At 43.2% G+C, this 22268-nt stretch overlaps 1 protein-coding gene across 1 annotated transcript in view; it reads left to right on the top strand.

The window, feature by feature from the left end:
- CDH13 (cadherin 13) overlaps positions 1–22268 on the top strand; it is a 985128-nt gene that overhangs the window by 202425 nt on the left and 760435 nt on the right. The window contains exon 2 of the mRNA XM_019743731.3: positions 7844–7955. Coding sequence (XP_019599290.3) covers positions 7844–7955 — 112 coding nt within the window. The remainder of the gene's footprint in view (positions 1–7843; positions 7956–22268) is intronic.

Genomic DNA, 22268 nt, shown 5'->3' with positions numbered 1-22268 from the left:
TGGACCCAACCACTCTGTCATATAACAGCGTATCAAAATGCCCCATCACTTTATAGGAACAATTGCGAAGACAAAAGAAAAGGGTTATGCCCAAATGGATTATCATACAGTTTTGAAGGTCAGAAATCCAAAATGGCTCTCAATGGGCTAAAACCAAGGTGACAGCAGGACTGCACTCCTTCTGGAGGTTCGAAGGGAAAAATTTTTTTTTTTTTCCTTTTCCAGTTTCTAGAGGCCCCTTGCGTTCCTTGGCTGATGGCTTCTTCCTATCCCTTCAAAGCCCACCATGGCAGGTTGAGTGTTTCCCATACCAGGTCACCGAGACTGGCTTTCACTGTAACATTTCCTTCTTTCTTCCATTTTTAAGGACCCTTGTGATCACATCTAAATAATTCAAGGTAACCACTCTACTTTAAGGTCAGCTGACGTTAACCTTAATTCCCCTGTTCCACGTAATCTCACAAGTTCTGGGAGTAGGCTGAGGACTTCTTTGGGAGCCATTATTGTGCAACTTCCCTTTTAATAATTTGAGGGGAAAAAGAAATACTAAGTAGCATTCAGTTAGAAACAAGGTCTGTAATACTGATCTTAAATTCTGTATGAAGGCCACATCAGGACTCACCAAACTGGAACTACGCTCCCCCCCATATTTTCCCAAGAATCACAACATTATTTCTAAGTGTCTGTTATAATAGTGGCCAAGAAAGTGGCCGGTGTTCTGTGTTCCGGGGGCTAGAAAACGTTGGGCTCATTTGAAGGAGGTCTGACTCAGTGGGAGTGTGGGTGATGTGAGCTGACACTCACAGCGATAGTCTGAACATGTGCCTCTGTATGTGCGTGTACTAGTATATGCACGAGTGTGCACCGGTGTGCCTGTGCCTGCGTGCCTTTGAACTATCTCTTTTCTCCATGCTTTCCCCGTGGGCAGAGTGCCTTTACAAACCCTTTCAGTACTCTGGGTTTGTAGTCTCTGGCAGGATAAAGAATCATACAAAATACGTTGCTGTAACATTTTTATGTCCTGCAAGTCAGAGATAGTAGTCTTTCTTCCCTGCCAATCTAAGCCCCTCCAAACTGATTCCAGCAGGCTGACTGTGACAAAAGTAAAGCAGAGGTGTTGTGAGGCAAGGATAAAGTAACTGTGCATCCACACTGACAGCAGAAAGCAAGGGAGTCAGTGAAAGAAAAACAGGGACCAGGAGACGCTAGTGAGTTCGTCTGAAAAATACCATCTCGGAGCTGGCTTAAGAGAGGATGAGACCTGAGGTGGTTCACAGCCTGCTGAGATAATTATTTACTTGTGGCAAGAAGGTGGCTTTTGTTTGTTTGTTTTGTTTTGTTTTGTTATGGCTCTTGAGTACAATGGTGCTAAGCTTTTCTTCAGTTCAGGTATTTCTCCCGGCCTGTGAGATGTTTCTGAGAGTCCTGGTGGAGTAGAAGACCCTCTGCCGCTGTCTGTTCCAAATGGGTGCATAGTCAGTCAGCCAGACAAGCTGCTGTAGCAACCCCCCCAGATCTCAGGGGCTGCGCCCTGAACGTGGAGTCTCCTGTGGGACAGCTCTCCCCGGTACTTGTCCTCTAAGCAGTGACTAATGTCGGGGCTGTTTCTCTGGGGTGCCTCTTGGAAGTCCTTCCTTTCTTTTTTCAGAGATGGGAAGAGAGGCCTTTCAGGGCTCAGGCCTTGAAGTGGTGAAAATCTTTTCACCCGTCTTCTGTTAACCAGTGCTTAGTCACATGGCCGAAATGACTGCTAGAGAACACAGGGCTATGGGAACGGTTGTGACAAGTAACTAGAGACTTATAACAAGGAGACTTCTTTGCTTGAAGAGACTGTTTCCAAAGTCTAAAACAGGGCTGCAAGCTCCAATGCCTGGAGGGCCAGCAAGTGTGTAATTGAGTCCATGAGCGCGAGCAGTGACACAGGCAGTGGTGGAGCCAAGGACAGCTCGGAGAGGTGTCCGCTACATAACATGATAATTTAACTTTTATGACACACTGCTCTGGCTAAATTAACCACCTCTGCTGGCCACATCCATCCCATATGCTGCCAGTTGGCAACCCGCAGGCTGAGGCAGAAAAAAAGAAAAAACACGTCATTTCTCTGGAAGCAAACTCCAAAGTTGGCTATGTTATTGAATCAGTATCTGTCAGGATAAACATAAACCCTTTCTTTTTAAAAGAGAAAGCTCTGCACAGCAGCATAGAAATCGGAGCTAAAAAGAGAAGCAGGTATAAAGAGCATAAGTTTCGGGCAGGGCTCTTCCACAGAGGAGCGAGCGCTGAGCTGCCGTTGGGAAGGATGTGCGGTGTCCTGCACAAACAGCTCCGCTCAGCACACAGTAGGCACTCATGTTCATATTGTGCAGCTGAGCCTGAGACGCAAACCCCCTCCTGACTTTCTTCCTGATTCCGGTCCCTGCTCTTTCCTTTTCAATATTTCTAAGCACAGTCTACCACTGAACAGTTTTATAGTAGCAACGACAGTACTCGTTTGATGATATTTGTAAATGTCAACTCTGGGGAAAAGCAATGAATCACATATACGGGTTTAAGCCTAATATATAGAGATACTACTATTACTAAATAATAATAATAAGAGCAAACATTTATTGAACAATTACTGTATGCCTGGTACTACGTAAGGCTCTTGATAATAATTCAATTAATCCTCATAATAACCCGTCAGGTACTATTATTATTGCCATTTTCCATCTGAGGAAACTGAGACACAGAGGGTTACTTACCCAAAGTCACAGCTGCTACATTGGGATTCCTACAGAACCGGCGTATCTGTCCTGCACTTATTGTCTGTCTGAACGGGAATCTGCTTTCATACACAGGCTGATTATAATTTTCAGGTTATAGAAATCCTTTGGCCATCATAAAATTTGATCTTTCCTGAGCTTTCCCAGGTGTATCGGTTGCCTACTGTGTATGAGGTGCAAGAAAATGCATACATGAACAAAAGAACCATACGGTATCTCCATAGCATCGAGGGCACATTCGCAGTGTTGCTCACAGCATATATTCTGGAACTGTTAGGGAGAGTATGGGGGAAGCATGTGCATGTAGCACACGTGTAAAAGTGACATCCGATGATGCTGCAGGAGCGGCTTGCCTAGTTTTGGAGTCATGTCCAGATACTCTTTTTTTTTTAGTTTTTATTGGGGAATATTGGGGAACAGTGTGTTTTTCCAGGACCCCTCAGCTCCAAGTCAAGTCGTTGTCTTCAATCTAGTTGTGGAGGGCACAGCTCACTGGCCGATGCGGGAATCAAACCGGCAACTTTGGTGCTATGAGCACTGCGCTCTAACCAGCTGAGCCAGCCGGCCGCCCAGGTACTCATGTTTAAACCAGTGAGGGATGCTTCTTCATATTCCACCACCAGACTCAGTGCCATTGAATTTGAAGAGTGGGTATCCACGGCAGGTTCATGTACAGGCACTGTTTGACATCTGCTAAAAAGTCAAGGGGCACTTGCAGTAACTAGAACATTCTACACTACTCCCCACTCAGACATTCAGCTTTTGGAAAGCCGTAAATTAGTCTGGATTCTTCTTTTTTACATGCAGTTTTGTCAGTTCAGAGATGTGAAACCCATAGAGGCACAAAGAAATTGGTGTGAAAGCAAAGAGCATGTTGGTTAAGAAGCCAAGTCTATATTCCTCTCCACTTACCCAGCTATTCTGCCCCATCTTAGCAATGGAAGGAGGAATATCCTTTCTGCGAGTTTACTTTCCTGTCCCCAAGCTTTTACATGCTCCCGAAGAGACCTATAATTCCCTTTCAAGTTAAAATTTAATTGTAATCAATTAAATTATGTTTTGTTAATGCCTCTCACCTTTTCTAGTCCCTGTTAGCAGTTAATACCTTTCTGACTGGATATTCCCTGCAGTGCTATCCTAAATGCTTTCTACGTTGCATCCCACTGACTCCACCCAGCCGCTCTCAAAGCACAAGTTATTTTCCATATTTTCCTGATGAGGAAACTGAGACACAGAGTGGCCATGACAAATGCCAAATCTACAGTCAGTAAAGGACAAAGGCCAAGATTTGAACCAAGCAAAGTGACTGCAATTTGTGCTTTTAACTCTTGCGTTATCCTGTGTTTAACTAAATCTCCAGGACAACACTAGCTACCGTATTTCCCCAAAAATAAGACCGGGTCTTATATTACATTTTGCTCCAAAAAACGCATTAGGGCTTATGTTCAGGGGATGTCCTCTTGAAAAATCATGCTAGGGCTATTTTTCCAGTTAGGTCTTATTTTCGGGGAAACGTGGTAAGTGCTCACAGAATCCCAGTATTAATAAGTATTTGGGAATGAGTGAATAAGTGAATGAATGAATAAATGAATGAATGCAGGGAGGAGAGAGCGAATTAATTTTGTGGCTAGTTCTTGCCTTGCAAAGTCAGACCTTGCCCAGGAGAGTGCTACAATGCTTTTATTATTACAACACATGTAACCTGAATTTTGACTGATGGATAGAGTGATCCAAGCATTTGCACAAACAAAGTGAGGGCCTCTGGGAGTCCTCCCACCGTGCCCACCCTCCCTGAGGGTCAGCAGTCAGAAAAGGTTTATTTTTCCTTTATGACTCCAGAGGAATCCTGAATAGAGCCTCCAAGGAATCAGGATAGAGACAGACAAGAACGTGGGACTCACCTCACCCACGCTCACAGTCAGTTCCGGATTGCTACACTTAGGAGCCCCGGAGAAACATCATTTCCCGTAGTTCCTATGGAATGATGAGGGGTTTAGCGGCGTGGGATTTGAGGGCAGAATTTGCTGATTAGAAAGTTAATGTATAACTGTAGGCACAGGGTGCCTGGAGGCCGGCCTCCTTTGACTATTTGCTGTTTAACTGAATTAACGGTGGCCTGTTATCGATTTTTCTGCCTGCAGAATTGCCAGCAAGTTATTCTGAGTCCTGAATCTGCATTCTCTGTGTACGCCACTTGGGATGTCAGCATTATGCTTGCCTTAGAAGTGATTTAACCAGAGCCTGCTCTCAAAGCATGGGGAAGTTTCACAGGCAGAACTGCTCAGATCCCGGATGGCAGTATCCTTCCCCCTTTGATTTTAGAAAGACGATGTCGGCCAGGGTGATGATTCTCCCATTTCAATTTCTGTGATGTTTCTCAGGCCGGCCGCACGGCGGACCTCCAGAGATTGATTCTTGCTCTCATTCCTCGAGGTTCAGTGCCTTTCAGAGGCCTGATATTTAGAGACAGGACTCGGTTCCACAGCTGCCAACCTTTTGGACACTTTTGAGTTTGCTGGCGGGGGCGGGGTGGTAATGAGTTTCCGTCAATAGCTCATGCGCAATGGTTAGGAGTTTGTATTCTGGTATCCGAGTCTGGTTTCCCAGGAAGCAAACACCAAGTCAAGGATTTGAGTGTACGTAGTTTTATTTGGAGGGTAGTGTCAGAAAACTACCAACAGGGCATGAGGAAATGATCCAAGGAAGGGAAGGCAGCTAATGGAAGGTGAGTTATCAAGTCAGATGCCACCGTGATCAGCTGGAGCTCAAATCCAAGTTGGAACACAGACAGCAAGCTTGCCTTTGAGACATCTCACTTGAGGGGTGAGGGAGCTGGGGGATTTGTGCAGCAGTTCTCATCAGTTATGGTCGTGGGATGCCTTGGGGATGTGAATTTCCAAACACTCTCTGCTGGCACCGTGCTCAGTTAAAGCAGCCCGCCACAGGTTACAGAGAAATAGCTCAGGCAAATAATGCAAAATCCTGCCCCTGGTGCAAGGCCTGAGGGGTGTGGGAGGGGCTCTGACAGTGGACCCTTCAATCTGGATTCAAATCCTGGCTCCACCATTCTAACTGTGTGATCTTGGGTGTTGTGTGGGGGATCCTGCTCGCTGCGCCATTTGTTGTGCAAGGCGGCCTGCGGGGTCTCTGCTCCCGCTCCCCACATAAGAACACAGAATATGGCGAGGCCAAAAAAGAACACCCACGGAGCCATAGGTAGGGGTGTCATGCCACTATAGTCTCACTGGAGGCTGGATAAACATGACCTGCAACCTGCTGTCTGCTTCTCTGCCTGCCAACCAACCGACTTGACTCCCCAACCCACGCAGTTGTGGCAGTTATATCAGTGTCTAACTGGTTACAGCTGGCGGCCAACTGGCCACGGCCGACGGCCATCTACTACCCGAGCCATAACCTTTCCACGTGAGGCCGAGAGCCTGGAAACTGCTCTCTGAGATTCTGTCCCCACATTGGGCAAACATGTTAGCCTCTCGAGAATGACAGGCCCCTTGTCTGTAAAATGTATCTTATAATATACCTCCCAGGGCTATGGTGGAAAGTAAAGAGATAACGCCTATAATAAACCTAGCACAGTGCTGGCCATATAGTAAAGGATGAAAAATGTTAGCAGTAGTATATTAAGTATACGGAGCATCTTCTCTGTGCCAGTATATGTGGTAGGTGCTTGCTATAAAGGTGAGGCTTGCCTACTACACCTACAACTATCTCTTACCTTATTAAATTACTCCTTGTCTAGGAATTGTGTCACATGTTTGTATGTTCCAAACCATAAAACCTAAAATTTTGACCCCTGGATGAAGCATTTGCAAAGACGAAGCTGAGCCTTTGGAAGCAATTGTAAATTTTGTTTTCTAGGAGCCAAATCTACAAAAGTAAAAAGAAAGCAGTGAAATTAATAATAGTCCAAATCTGTAAAATATTATCCTTGAATGTATAATCCATCTAAAAAATATTAATTAGAGATTTTGCTTTCTTTTTCTCTTCAGTATTTAATCTTCAAAACCCAGCACGTATTTTATACTGACAATTTCATCCCAGCTACATAAGAAGAGCTCAGTAACCACGTGAGCTCATGGCCACCTGTGGGGACAGAGTCCCAGAGAGCAGTTTCCAGGCTCTCGGCCTCACGTGGAAAGGTGCTGGCCCGGGTAGTAGATGGCCGTCAGCTGTGACTGGTTGGCCATCAGCTGTAACCAGTTAGCCAATTAGCCTCTGATATAACTTCCGTGGCTGCGTTGATTGGTTGGTTGGTTGGTTGGTTGGCTGGCTGGCTGGCTGGCTGGCTGGCTGGCTGGCTGGCTGGCTGGCTGGCTGGCTGGCTGGCTGGCTGGCTGGCTGGCTGGCTGGCTGGTTGGCTGGTTGGCAGGCAGGCAGGCAGGCAGGCAGGCAGGCAGGCAGGCAGAGAAGTGGGCGGCGGATTGTGGAGCGTGTGGATCCTACTTCCTGTGTCTCCAACCCAGCTCCAGAGAGAATATAGTGGTCTGACTCCCCTATCTATGGCTCTGTTGGTGTTCCTTTTTGGCCTCACCATGTCCTGCGTTCTTATGTGGGGAGCGGGAGCTGACACCCCGCGTGACACTCTGCATGACACCACCACATTGGGCCATGAAGGTCTAAGGGGCCCCAGGTTCCTTTGAAAAGTAACTTCCAAAGGAGTGGTTCCGCTTTGCTCCTCTTCGTAGACAACAACGCTCCTTCGCGTCTATGAAAGTGAAGCTGGTTTTAGCCCAGGCATCCTATGAAATTGACAGTTTTTGTAATGAAGTCTCACACACGGAAACCATGGTGAGAGTCTTCGCAGGTGTAAAAATCTGACAAAGTTATTTCTTTAACTCCAACTTCATGGAAACTGCTGCAGCTGTTCCCGTTTGCACGGTTTCCAAATCTCACTGCCAAAACAAAATTGTTGGCAACCGCGGGAGAAGTATCAACTTATCTCTTCCTTTGGGAGATGAAATTAAAACCTCAGTTCATTTCTAAAAGTCACAGATTTGGTAAAAGTTAGCAGGGCAAACACACAAGCGCTGTTACAATATTGATGGCTTCGGTTTTCTCAGGTGCTGCTGCTAACATCTGCAGACGATTTGGACTGCACTCCTGGATTTCAGCAGAAAGTGTTCCATATCGATCAGCCAGCCGAGTTCATTGAGGACCGGGCGATCCTAAACCGTAAGCAGTGTCACTTGATGATGCTTTTGGTCTGTTGTCATATTTAAGTCCCCCAGTGTCTATTCATGGGTCTCAGGATGTAGTGGTCCCTACACTCAGTGGTCTCTGCTCATTATTCTCATTCTGCTTGATCCAGAATGGTAGGTCTTGAATTAGGGCCTTGTCAGCTCACAGGTGAATAGAGTCCTGTGTATGTCCTTTTAGTATTTTATTACTGGTGGACATTTCCCGACCGCTCCCCAAAAAAGGGGACCATCGGCTTTCAATGTGGGTACTGCTACTCTGTGCAAAGGAAATGAAATCCATTTCGTCTGGGCAGAGCCCTGAGAGCAAAACCTTTGCCTTCCTGTGGGTCGCTCTTCTACCTGTTGTTTGTCATACATCGCATGAGATCAAAATAATGGTGAGGGCACGATGGCGGCTTCTGGGAATTTTTAGGCATAGGAATTCAAAACTCTTATTCCTAAAGCTAATAAGATGGTTTTCAGAAAGATTCGAAACCTCCAATGACTGTTCTGTAGATTAAACTCGAGTCCTGCCCCCACCCCCCAAATTCCAATTAATTTCCTTAAAATATGCTCCCCTCAGACCTGTGGTTCTCATCTCTTCCTGTTTTTTAATGCTGATATTACATTGTTTTATCTTTATGAGAACATGGAATGCATTGCTAAATGCATAACAAGCATGGTTTCAGCACAATAGAATTTAAAACTGATGTTAGACAAAAAAACAACAACATTTCATGGTAGGCTCTTGAGCACCTGTCTTTTACATTTGGGAAGGAAGAATATGAAAACAGTTGTTTAATTCGGTCAGATGCCCCGAGATCCCTTCAGGGAAGATAACTGTACATTTGCCCCCGTGGACTCAGGCTTGCCTCCCAGGCTGGCCACAGCCCTTCATTCCTGTGCTATGTGTCTGGCATGCTTAAAGAAAAGTTAAAAAAAAAATCAGTCTGCTCGATTGGATTGTTCTGTGAGGCTGGAACACATTTTAAGAGTTGAAAGGAACACAATAATGAAGATGCAATGTTGAGCATCAAGGGAGCTGTCCAAGGTGAAGCCCAGGCACATCTTGATGCAATTATGCCAATGAAATCATTTCAGTAATTAGAGTCTGTAATGACAAGGTGCAGAACTGGCACAATAAGTGAATTCCAATATGTGATTTCATATTAATTTGATCCCTGAGTGTGACTCTTGGGTCAGGCCATCAGGAACCCTCATTTGTCTTTTGATTCTGTTATTAATCAGAATCAATATGTTTCAAACAGAACTGGGTTTAATAGAATCATATTTCTGGCTCCCCTCTTATCTTTCTCTCTCTCTCTCCCTCTCTCTCTCCTTCTCCCTCTCCCTTTCTTTCTCTCTTCTCTTTTTTTTCTAAGTGATTATCCCAAATTATATCTATATTAACATGTGTGGAAATGTGAAGCCACCCTGAGTATGGAAATTAATAGCGTTGGTATGCAAAACAGGCCCATAAATGTGATTGCTGCTGTAATCTTCACTACACCAAACAGCTTTTAATTCACTGCTGAGAAGCTGGAAACAATCATACTTTAGGGGATCTTTTTAATTTAAACTAGACCATACTGTACATTCTAATATCACAGTGTGTGTGTGTGTGTGTGTGTGTGTGTGTGTGTGTGTGTTTTCAATCCCCTAAGTAATTAAGTGGGTTATGGTTGTTGGTTCTGTGTAAGTTAGTAAATGCTAAATGGAACTGGGTTGATTATCAACGATAGCACAATCAGGGAAAGTCAATGATATGAGATTTGAGGATATTTTAAAATTTGTATGTGAATTGTTGGAACAGCAAAATCAGACTGCCCCCTCTCAGTGAAACTGTAGGTTCATATATCTTATTAGAATGAAAAAAAATACAGAGAGCAAATCTAGTTGGGTACTTCTGAGTTCATCTCAAAGCAAAGGGCATAGATTATTATGAGTGTAGACCCTGTGAATAAGGTCAGTTAGGCCTCAATGAAGATTTGAGAATGCCTATTAAATATTGTTGGGAAAATCTGGATTTCCAGAAGTATGTAGTAGCAATATATTGCTCTATTCCACTTGTAAGAAGCAATAAGAAGCCCCAAATACTGAATGGACTTGGCCCTCTAACCAACTAACATTTTAAGTCTCTCTCTCTCTCTCCCTCTGTGCCTCTCTCTCCCTCTCTCCATCCCCCACCCTGTCTTTCTCTAGCTCCTTTCCTCCCTCTTTCCTCTCTCATTCTCAGTTTCTTTCATGTATTTCCCTATAGTTCAACAAAAGACCCTTCTATTTCTGAAAAACATAATTAACCAAGCAACCAATGAGTGGTGGGTGCTTTCAGAATGAACACTATATTGACACAAGGTTAACATGTGGATAAAAACTGAAAAGCATCAAACAAAACCAGAAAGTATTAAAATACTTAGATATTTGGGGTCAAGTACCAAAATCCAAGAAATGGTTAGGGGTGTTCTAGGGAATAACAGATGCTGAAAGACTCCAGGTTAGTGACAGTATCTTGGGTTTCACTTATGTCATTTGCGCTTTCCATTTTTCCTTTATCTTTTCAATTTAAGAACTTTGGTTTCCAATCATTGTGAATTTTTGTCTTATAGAAGGTGTAAATACAGCACAATCAATTGATGGCTATACTTTTCACTATTCTATGAAGTTGTCTGAAAGTGTTGTCTCTGCCTGACAGACCCAGTCTATCTGCTCGTACCCCAGACTTATATTCAACCAATTCTGTGTTCAGCTTTTAGCAGGTTACAGGGAATGTTTATTCTGTCCACGGCTCCCTGCTCTCTTTGTTCAGACAGTAATATTTCCTTTTATCCTTTTTCATCTTTCTCCTCAATTCTCAATGCCTTATCTTTTTCTACTTCAACTGTTACTAATGGTCATCTCCACTCCTTTTATTTCCCTAATATTTTATTCACTGTTCACTTCGATACATCTTTCCCTCAGTTGTTCTAAAGCCTTTTATTTCCGTCACATCCCAATAACTCTTTATTCTACTCTTCTTTCCACTAACTAGACTTGCTTTCGTCTTTAAAAGGCCATTTTTCAACAAGCTTCTAGGATCAAAACATGGTATCCCACTATTTCTTCTAATGTAACCAGGGGAATGATTTTATTGTGTCTTCTTCCACTGTGTGGTGCAAAGCCCCCAACTCATGATGACTTGGACAAAACTTCCCTGGCTTTATCTCAGTCTTGAAAGATGAGCTGGGAAGATGTATGTGGTTATGCCCCTTTTTGATGAGAAATACAAGAAGAAAGGAGAAAACAGCTTAGAAGGCAGAAACTCAAAAAGGAGAGATCCATTCAAGGTCTTTGGTCTCAGGGAGGAATCTGTGAGGGGTTTGTGGCAGGAGTTCCTCATGGCCTCCAATACCCAGAATTATCCCCAATTGGTTGGTGTGGTGGCTTCTCCTGCAACATGAAAATCATATGATTCTGGTAGCCACCATCTTGGTACCATGAGATTTGGAAGCCACCCTGGTGCCAGCCTCCCAGCTGATACCCAGCTCCAGAAGAATAACTGACTTGGAAAACCGACCAGCCACCCAGCTGATGTGGAAAAAGACCAAGTTATAAGCCCTTCCCTATCTTGTGTTCTGTAAACTTGCAGAAGGGCATATTCTTCCCTGCCGCTCTCAGCTCAAACAGACCTTGTGGCATTGTGGAGGGATCTGTGATCGTCGTGTTTGCTAGGGAAAGCCGCCATACTCGTGATGCTCCAGCTTCTGTGAGTGGGAAAACTCTCCAACTACCAGTGTCCAGAAAGGACACTCCCTGGCCACCCAACCACTATCAGGTCAGCACTTTTCTCCCCACTTGGTCATCCTTTATGGATCATTCCTCCTGGGCTACGCACAGAAAAGCCACACAGAGACACAGAGAGAAATGACCACACCTGAGTTTACCTAAAATGCAGACTTACAAGCAATTACACTTTTAATAAAGAACGTGCATTTGTCAGAATAGGCTCGGTACCAAACAACCCCAGTGACCTAACAGAATCAATGCTCATTTTGCACCCCTGCGTAGCTCTCCTCCGAGTGGCTGCCCTCCCTGCAGGAGCTCGAGGACCCAGGCTACTTCCAACTCGGACCTGCCGTCTTGTGCCTTCTGTCACCGAGCTAGCAGACAGGGGGACAATAAAGAATGGGGGAATGGTGCCCCAGGTGATTAACTCCCTCAGCTCACGAGGCACAGGTATCATTTCTGCTCCACTCTATTAACTGCGAGCCAGTTTGGGAAACATGGAGGAGGTCTCTTTGCACACCCTAACAAAACAACGTGGCCCAAGTCACAAAGAGACTCCTGAGAGAGACGGAAACAGACTGCAAAGGAGGCAGCCGTCCCAGGGTAACCTGAGCCTACATGGGAGGGCGCACAAAGTTGTTCGTTCAAGCTGGAGAGAAAGGGCTCACACCTGTGACTACCTCCTGCTTTTTTCCTTTTTTTCTCATCAGGGCATGTTTTCCACAGAGCCAGTCAGCTTCTTCCCTGCTGCCTCTTAGAAACCCCCCCGGGGGAGGAACCTCACCTTCTGATGATTGTGAAAAGGGTGGGCTCCAATTGCATCCTCCCGATGGTTCTAATATTGCAGTTAGGGTCACCTAGTTTTAAACTCACATCGACTAGGTTTCAAACATATGACACAGTCACATCTTAGCTGTGTGACCATGAGTGAGTTATTTGAATCTTCTGAGTTTGAATTATGTCATCTGTCTAAGAAGGATAATGGCAGCCCTTACTTCTCGAGTTGATGCAATAACTGACGGAAAAATGCTTGGAAACTAGCAATGAATAAATGGAAGCTGCATTTATTATTCCTATTATTATTGCTATTGTTGTTGCTGTTGTTATTATTGTTGTTATTCATGGACCTTAGGTTCAATTTCCTTACAATGGGCATCTACCCTAGCTTTTTTGAAGATAAATCACCGGCATTAAAAATGCGAAGAGATGAAAAAAACATCTAAAGCAGTGATTCTAGGATTTGAATTTCACAGATGAGTAGATTTTTCTTTTTTAAATCTTGGATTGATAAGAGCATATTTTAAAACATTATCTTAAGTCTGGATATAAAAAGATTTAAAACGTAAGCAATTAAATGAGTACCCTGTTTACGTTAGCCTAAATTTTCTTTTGAAAGGTCATTTGGCACCAAGAACCAAACAAAACAAGTGTAAGGACTAATTATAGAAGAAAATGTAGTCCTTTGAGTAGATTTTGCTTTGTAAAAAATGTACCAAATATTCTTATTTACCTCAGTTTGGTGGGAAATCATTGATCTAGGCATTAAGTTAATGTTACTTTTTTGCTCTTGACTTTTCTGATGGTTCTTCTGAAGTTTCAGTATGTTCATTTTTCTGGAGAATCAGGGTCAACTCTTCAGAGATCTTCTCATGAAGGGCTGCATGCCTATGCTGATAGAAGGGGGGGGGAGAGAGAGAAGACAGAGAGAGAGAGAGAGAGAGAGAGAGAGAGAGAGAGAGAGAGCGCTTTTCTAGAAAATGTAACAAGTGTGAAAACTTTAGGAACAGATGTCGGGACTTTTATAAAGCACCACCAGTGCTGACCACTGGGGCATCGGTGGCCTTCACAGCGGGCATTTACTGTACCAGCCCCCTTGAACCTCATAACAGCCCTTAGGGGAAAAGCACTTTCATGTGTCCATTTACAGGTGAGGATACTAAGGCTGGACCAGGTGAAACAATTTACCCAAGGTCATATTGCTCATCATAGGTGATGGCAAGATTTGAACCCAGGATTCCCGTGTCCAGGCTTTTATCCAGAGTTCTGGTCTAGGGTCTTGTAGTATTGGTTGATGTTGGTCGTGAAATATCAAGGCAATTTGCCACTTAATTTTCCCATCCACTTTCATCAATCTGGATGAGACAAAGAGAACTTCCTACCACGTTATGTATTTTCTGTTCATAGCCAAGTTCATTCTTCCTCTGTAAGATAGAAAAATATAGAAAAGTCCCCCTTCTTCCTTGTTTTGGATGGATCTGGTGGCATCTTGTTCAGGACCGTGTATTCCTGGCTTTGCACCCTCCCCATGAGTTCCTTTCACCAAGACCCTGCTCGGCGATCCCACTCTGACGCTCTGACTTTGGTTAGGTGTGGGTCATCCATGGAGAGTGCATCCTGTTGCATTCATCATATTTGTACTTACCATACATGAGTCATGGCTTTCCAGGGTGTTTTTAATTGACTATAAATCAAACAGGGAACTTGAAAAATGAAGGCAATTAATGAAAAAGCAGTCTGAGAGGTGTTTTGCATTCTAACACAGGAAATACATCGCCAGTGAATTAAATGTCAAAACAAAAGCCCTTTTGACCCTGCTGAAAAGATTTCATTTGGATGGTAAAAAATGAATGAACTTTCCAACCTGGCAGGTGGGGAAATGCCTGTTTCCTGAGTTCAAGTGGACTTGGGCTTTTGTCTCTTTATATCCTTTATCCTTAAGACCATCCTAAGTTCTTTTGTTTTTGTTTTCTGTTTTGGTGATTAAAAAAAACAGCAACAAAAAACACAAAACAATAATAATCTCCTTTCCAGTTTCTGGTTGTCCTTCCCACTACTAACTTGTATTTACTCTCAGATTGGGAGATTGATGAACTGATTAGTGAAATTATTTAACATTACATGGACTGAAAATATGTGAATAAGGTTGAAATTTCAAGTGGTATATTTGTTTTAAGCTGTTGTGATATGTCAAGAAAAATTACTCTGATGTCATTTAATTCACTCTGTCATTAGGAAGGTGATTATACTTTGAGTCAGAATGTAGACTCCTGTTTACATTAATGAGAGTTTTTTTTTCCTATATTTAAACAGAATCCTGTAGAAATGTAGTATTTTTACAGGTTTGCCCTTCCCTCCTACTCACATATTTATAACAATCTAGTAATCAGTCAATTAGTATTTATTAGGATCCCCGTAAATGAATTATACTGACTACTTCATTTCATAAATGTAAAATGATGCAATGAAATAACTGCAGAATACGAAGAACACATATCCAACTTAGGGAGGGATATAATAAAATGCTAGAGTTCCTCTCTTTGGATTTGGGTCCTCAATTATCTTTTGAAGATTGGGAAACGTGAAATAACCGAGTGGAAGGGACTTATGAGATGAGGAATGTCGGTAGAGATGTAGCTCTCTCGGTGTAAGTTTTCTTATCAGGAGAATAGAAGAAATAAACAGATCAGAGGAATCACACTTGGGCTCCATTTGCCCCACAGATATGTCTGTCCTGTTTGGCTGCTCAGTGTGACAGTCTGGAGTGTTTCATGACAGGAATGTGTTGTCAACACTGAGAATTTCACTTTAAAAAAAACTCATCACTTCTGGGCAGTATTGAGTCTCTAGAATAGAGACCCTAGAGGCAGGCTGCCTGGGTTCAAATCTAAGTTCAGCTCATTGTCAGCTAAGTATCTCGAGCCAGTTGGGGGGGTAAACACTGTGCCTCAGTTTCCTCATTTGAAACATGGATGTTCTAATGGCAACCAGTCCAATAAGTTGTTCTCAGGAGTAAATGTCAAAGGGCCGTGAATAGTGGCTGGTCCATACTAAGCACTAAAATATCAGCCTCAGAAGTAGTATTGCAGTCATAACATCTGAGGCCTGCCCTGTGGCCCTGCTAGTCTGGTCTTCCTGTCACCCAGCAGGCTCTCTCTTTTATTCTGCCTGCCCCTTATTGGCATTTAAATTCCCCTCCAGGAAGTCACCATTGCTCTTAAGCCTGCTGTGTGGATCAAATGATATGCTGCAAAAGACGAAAAGCACGTGTTGTTTGTGTTGTTTTCACCAACCCATTGCTGTTATGGTCGCTGTTATTGCTGGGCAAGGTAGCAGAGGGCACTGCTAAGAGGATGGGCAGGGGCTGGCTGGCCCTGACTGAGACTTTCAAACCTTTTCTCAGTGGTTTGAATTGTTAATATGGTAATGTGCGAAAAGGGGAGTCTTGATCAGAGAGTGTGGCTTGCTTTCTGCAGATGTGGATTAGGAGACAGATGAGAGAGAAGATGAGGGAAGGCTCAGGCGTTCATGGAAGCATTTCAGAAGTTCAGCGATGGAGGTGGTTGGGACGTATGGGCAGGGAAGATGGCCACATGATTGAGGAGCAGCTGAATGTGAAATAAGGGTGAGAGCAGAATCCCAGAGGACTCCATGGGTCTAGACTGGGGGAGACATTATGAAGTTTCCTAAAAGAGACGCAGAATCACTGGAGTCTCTCCCAGCTCAAACATGGACTTGTATGACCCTTTTCCGCTCTGGACCTCTGTTTCCTCATTGGTATGATGAGGGTGCATTACGTCGTCAGGACTTTTTTGATCATAATCCAAAGTAACCCAACTCCACCTGGCTTCAGCAAAAATAAAGGGAGTTAGCAGCTCACAGGTCTGAGCTGGCTTTAGGGAGACCTGGATGTAGCTGCTCTAATGATGTTACCAATATCCCCCTTCCTTCCTTCGCTCTGCTTCCTATAGTGTTGGCGCCCCTCACTCTCAGAGGCTTCCCCCCGGGATGGCTACCAGCAGTCCCAGCCTTCTGTTCTTCCAGCTTAATACCCCGGAACCTCTCTTTTCCAGGTGTTCCAGCAAACATGCCATGGCTCTCTCTTGGTCCAGCGTGGGTCATGTGCTTATCCCTGAGCCAATCATGGTATCCCAGAGGGTTCCGTATCCCTATTGACCAGGTCTGGGGAAACGAGATGCTGTTCTCCGAAGGAAAGGAGTGATGGGGGGCTTGTGAAAGCAAGGGGGTCCACCACGAGGGTGTTTTACTCCATCGCCAAGGCCGCTTTCGGTACTACGGTTTATGACTGCAGGCTGTGCTCCATGCATGAGAATGTTTAGAACCCAGCACAGGCAAATGCAAGTGTCTTTTAGGTGGCAGGGGATGAGGACAGCCATCAGGCCAGGTCTCTCACTGGTGAGGCTGGTGAGCAGATTGCCTCATTAAGACAGTTAAATTCTAAGTGCTGCCATATGGCCTCACTCTTCAACCTGTTGGGCGTCTTTACTCCCAGGGATCTGGAACTGGTGTAAATCTCTTTCATCTCTGTTTTTCTTCAAGGGATTAAGAACACAGTAGTTCCCTTCTTTTCTGCCGTTCTGCGTTCTTTAGTCTCTGCTACCCATGGTCAATATATCAAAGGGAAAATTCCAGAAATGAATGACTTGTAAGTTTTACAGTGGGTGCCATCCTGAGTAACATGATGAACTCTCTTGCCATCCCGCTCTGTCCAGTCAGGGAGGTGAATTCTCCCTTTGTCCAGAGTCCCCACGCCGCAGACGCTCCCCAACCCTTAGTCACTTAGTAGCCGTCTCGGTTATCAGATCTGCTGTCCCAGTATTGCGGTGCTTGTTTTCAAGTAACCCTTATTTTACTTATAATGGCCCCAAAGCACAAGAGTAGTGATGCTGGCAATTTGGGTATATGTATAGGAAAAAAACATTACACACACACACACACACACACACACACACTCACACACACCAGGGGTGCCCAAAAATGTATACAAGTGGACACTTTGGTCAACGTTGCTCAAGCAGTAGCTTGTCATAATCAGAAGTGTCTGGACCCTGATGGTAACCACTTGTAACTGCAGAAGTCAAACGTGACTTGTATTCATATATTGTTATCGGTATATATTGAATATAACAATTTTAATACAGTTTTCCTTTCTTAAAATGTCTACACATTTTTTGGCCATATATATATATATATATATATATATATATATATATATATATATATATATATATATATATAGTGCAGTACTGTCCACAGTTTCAGGCATCCACTGGGGGTCTTGGAACAGTCCCTTATGGATAAGGGGGGACTCCTGCACAGGAACATATGGATATTACAGGAGCGTCTCCTAATTTAACATGAGTTAGGCTGCTTCCTGAGTAAGGCATCAAAACATAAATTAGGACAAATTAAGCATGGCTTTAAGTAGTTTGAGAAGGCAAAAGATCCTATTATCCTATAACAGATCAAATCCACACACATTCTAATAATTGCTGTGCCCTCTGTCTGACCTTTTGATTTTAATTTTCATGGAAATTTTTGTTGGCCTGAAAGCAAAAGGGCAAGAGGTTCAAATACTTGTCAGTGACAATATCCCCAAGCACTTTTTGTATTTGACCAAATTCACATTCTCCTTCTGGAGCTAGAAATAGGAGGTAGGAAAGGATATGACATATGTGGAGTCCCTACTGTTTTTTAGTCCGTTATTTATTTATTTATTTTTTAATTTTTATTTTTTTTTAAGAAACACAGAATGATCACCTATGTTATGCCAGACACTGTACTAGGTACAAAGGATAACACTTTGAACCAGGAAAAAAAAAGATGCCTCTTGTGTTGGAGCTTTTATTCTTGTGGAGAGAAAGAGACAGGCACCTAATAGAAATAGGCACCTAAGAAAACAGGAAAATGATATGTGAAAAGCTGATGATAAGGACTATGAAGGAAATAAGGCAAGGTCATATGATAGAAATTTCTGGATGGCTACTGTATAGAACGGGTAGCCAAAGACATTTTGTCTGAGAAGTTGAGACCTGAGACACCAAAAGGAATCAGCCGGGTAAAAATTGAGTTGGTAAACCGGCAGAGAGAGACCCCGTAGTCATGTAAAATCCCTAAGATGAGAGCAGGTTTTTCAGTTTGAATTCCTCTGGTCCAGGAAAGGGGATACCAGTTTATCAATTTAATCAGATCAACTGCGCTGTAAGTAGGATTACAAATCCCATTTTATGGATGAGGGTGTAAAAGTTGATTGAAAGATCTAATATGTCAAAAGAAGTGCCAGTGGTGCAAACACGCTCTGACCTCCTGACTTGGCATGTTCTCTTCATATGAAATGCGGTATCCAGTTTCCTCTCACACAAGTGCTCCTGTCCGTTCCTTTGAGGACAGAATCGGGTGTCCCCGAGAGCTTCACAGGGTTGTTGGTGTGGACTCCTGGCTTGATCGCTTACCTCCATCACATACAATTGGTAATATTTCCAGTCAGTCAACTTATTAGCTCCTCAGTTTCCTCATCTGTAAAATGGAACTAAAGTTTTGAGGATTCATGAAAATAACACATGCAAAAGTGTTAGGACAGCTGTTGCCACATGCAAGCTCTATGTATAGGTTGGTTGATTTTATCATTTGAAAGATAAGGCCAGGGAGGAAGTATCTACCAAATGATGCCGTTCAAATGGGCAGTGCCACTGTCTACCAAATGTGGCACCCAGAATTTTCAGTAAAGCCTGGCTCCTCTGCAACAGAACACCTGTTCTGCCTATTTCCTCTAAGTCTCCCTTTCAGGCATTTTCATGCTCTAGGGACACGTGCCTCCCCACTCCCCCTCCAATACACATGTACATACTGTTCTCTCATGTTGGGTCTCTTGGGACTAAATGTTAAAAGGATGCTCCCTGAAGAGCATGTAAGTGATTCTTCCCAACCGTAGATACAGATGTGTTTATGTGTTTCAGAATTTAGGAAACTAATAAAGTGCATGTGCTGTTTATTACACGACTCCACCGGGGGGGTCTGGGGCAGCATCCTGTAATAAATCAGATACTTCAGCAGTCGAACGTGAATATTTACCTCAAGTAAGATAAACAAGGGCCACAAATACAATCACATTAGTTCAGGTTGGGTCTGGTGGCCAAACGAGTTACGAAAACCCTTTTGGAATGCTGATCTTCTTGGATTTCAGAATTACAGACCACAGTCCTTAGGAGAACGTTCCCTTGAAAAGTCACAGACCTCAATCCTGCTAAAACATGCGGTTGGCCTCTTCACATCCCAGCCGCTTCTGGGGGCAGCAGAGTGTGGTGGTGGCCCAGCCTCCAGGTTCCAGCCCCCCACCCCCCACAACCCTGCTTCTACTTGTGAGCTACTTGGTAAATGCTGTCTTGGCAGACCGCCCCTGAAAAGGGGCCAACCACCACACCAGCCTATTTTATTCCCATCTGAAGCCAAAACAGTTGTCAGCCATCCAGGTTCCTCTTAACTGTGCTTGTCAGCTGATTCCAGAGACCTCCCACAAGATCTATTTTTAGCTAAAATTGGTTTTAATTTCCCTATGTATACATTAAATTCTCTGGGGGCAGGGGGATTCCAAATGAGGAAACATTGATTTTGAATAACATGAAAGAAATAAGTAGTGCTTGAAAACAGTTCAAAATATGAGACAAAACCTCCAAGGAATTTGGTTAGCGCTGCATTTTTTCAGTGGAAAGACGTTTGTCTACTTAAAAACAAAAAGTGAGGGTGAGTGGGGATAAATCAAGCTAGGAAAGGGATTCAGCATCAAATTCTAGGCACTGAAGGAGGGGACAAGACTAAGAACAGGGAGGACTGAAGGTAGTGGGCACCTGGGGTCGTCAGGTGGATGCCCATCCAGTGTGGCCCAGTGGTCATTCCCAGTATCCAACGGGGCACGGAAGGCATGCTCTGGAAGCAGGCCTTCATCCGTATTCAGGAGAGATGGGCAGCACCAGCTCCTACTGAAGCTGTGGAGTCTGGTTCATAGCAGCGCTGATTAAACTTCCAGGTGTTTTGATTATTATGGAGTAAGATCAAGGCAGTTCTACAGTAAGAGGTCTAAGATAGAGATGTGCATAAAAATGGTTTTATGTCCAAAGTTGCCTGCTTTGCTTTTGAGGTAGCCCAGTTCAAACTTTTCCCTCTCATCATGTACATTTTTCATCAGGCACATTTTTGTGATGGTCGTAGCTTATTTGTACACCTAAGTAGAGGTCAGATGTTCTCTGTTATAAAGTGCTTTGCCTGCGACAGCTACAGTTTAGTGACTTTGTGAGTTCTGATAAACTCTCACCAACCCAAGACTTTAAGGAAAGGGATAATGGAAGGAAATTGTGTAGCTCACAGGTGCACCCAAAATCCTGAATCATGAGGCCTCAGAAAGAACAGAAACTAAGGAATCTCCAAGAGTTTAAGCAGTAAGAGCTCAGAGTTAGAACAGTGTATTTCAAATTTTCTATAGTGAAAGACCACTTCTTTTATTTTCTTTTGTTTGAATGAATCACAGACTGACACTTTTGTAAAAAAAAAAAAGTCAAAATATAGTTTCGATGGAATATTACTCAGCCATAAAAAAGAATGAAATCTTACCATATGCAACAACACAGATGAACCTAGAGGGTATTATGCTAAGTGAAATAAGTCACACTGAGAAAGACCAATACCATATGATCTCACTTACATCTGGAATCTAAAGAAAAAAATAAATGAACAAACAAAACAGAAACAGAATCATAGATACAGAGAACAAACTGATGGATGCCAGAGGGGAGGGGGCTAGGGAGCTGAGTGAAAAACGTGATGAATTAAGAAATACAAATCGGTAGTTACAGAATGACCATGGAGATATAAAGTACAGTATAGAGAATAGTCAATAATGTTGCAACAACTGTGTATAGTGCCAGGTGTGTATTAGGCTAATCGGGCGGGATCACTGCATAAATTGTAGAAATGTCTAACCACTATGCTGTACACCTGCAACTAATGTAAAATGATACTGAATGTCAACTGTAACTGAAAAAAATAATTTATGAGTTATGTTTTTTAATTTAGAAAAACATAACTCATATAGAACTATCAAATGAACACAGGTCCAAACTCATGAATAAAAAAGCAGGCCAATAAGATGATAAGTCTGACTCAAAGAACATTTGAAGAGCTATTTGTAGGCAATTTAATGGTTAAGAAATGTTAGACTAAGTCTGTTATGTGCAAAGCTGGTTAATATCCTAAAAGACAAGTAATTGTAACCATTGGGGTTATCTTTCCTACTGAATATTATTTACATCTCTACTATGCAGAAATCTACAAGTGTAGTTTTACTAAATCAGCAACTTTCAATGAGTGGTAAATAACGAGCTGGACAAATTACATTTCCCTAGATAAACAATCCCTGACTGGACCTGTTAAGAAATGCCTGTATGTGATTTTGAATGAACTTCTCCACCCCCAAACACATTTTTGTCTTACTTTGAAGTTTTAAACAGTTTTTCTTAACAATATAATAAAAACTATTACTAAAAAAGAAAACAAAGACATACAAAATAAAAGCTTTAAAGAATATGACTCTATCAAAGTTGCTCCCAGTCATACTTATCTTGTCATGGGCCCTTTAAGAGTTAGGACACTGGTCTGTGGACCCCACTTTTAGTGTTTGGATACCTTTGTAGGAACAGCCGAGCTTCAAATACCTTCCAGTTTGGGTGTCTTCATTCATTGGAAGAAAAGCTGACTG

The sequence above is a fragment of the Rhinolophus sinicus genome, chromosome 8 (assembly GCF_057876585.1).
Source record: "Rhinolophus sinicus isolate RSI-liver-muscle chromosome 8, RSI-T2T, whole genome shotgun sequence".
In the NCBI taxonomy this organism is placed as follows: domain Eukaryota; kingdom Metazoa; phylum Chordata; class Mammalia; order Chiroptera; family Rhinolophidae; genus Rhinolophus; species Rhinolophus sinicus.
The sequence above is the reverse complement of the archived record's forward strand: the minus strand, read 5'-3'. Positions and strand labels throughout refer to the sequence as shown.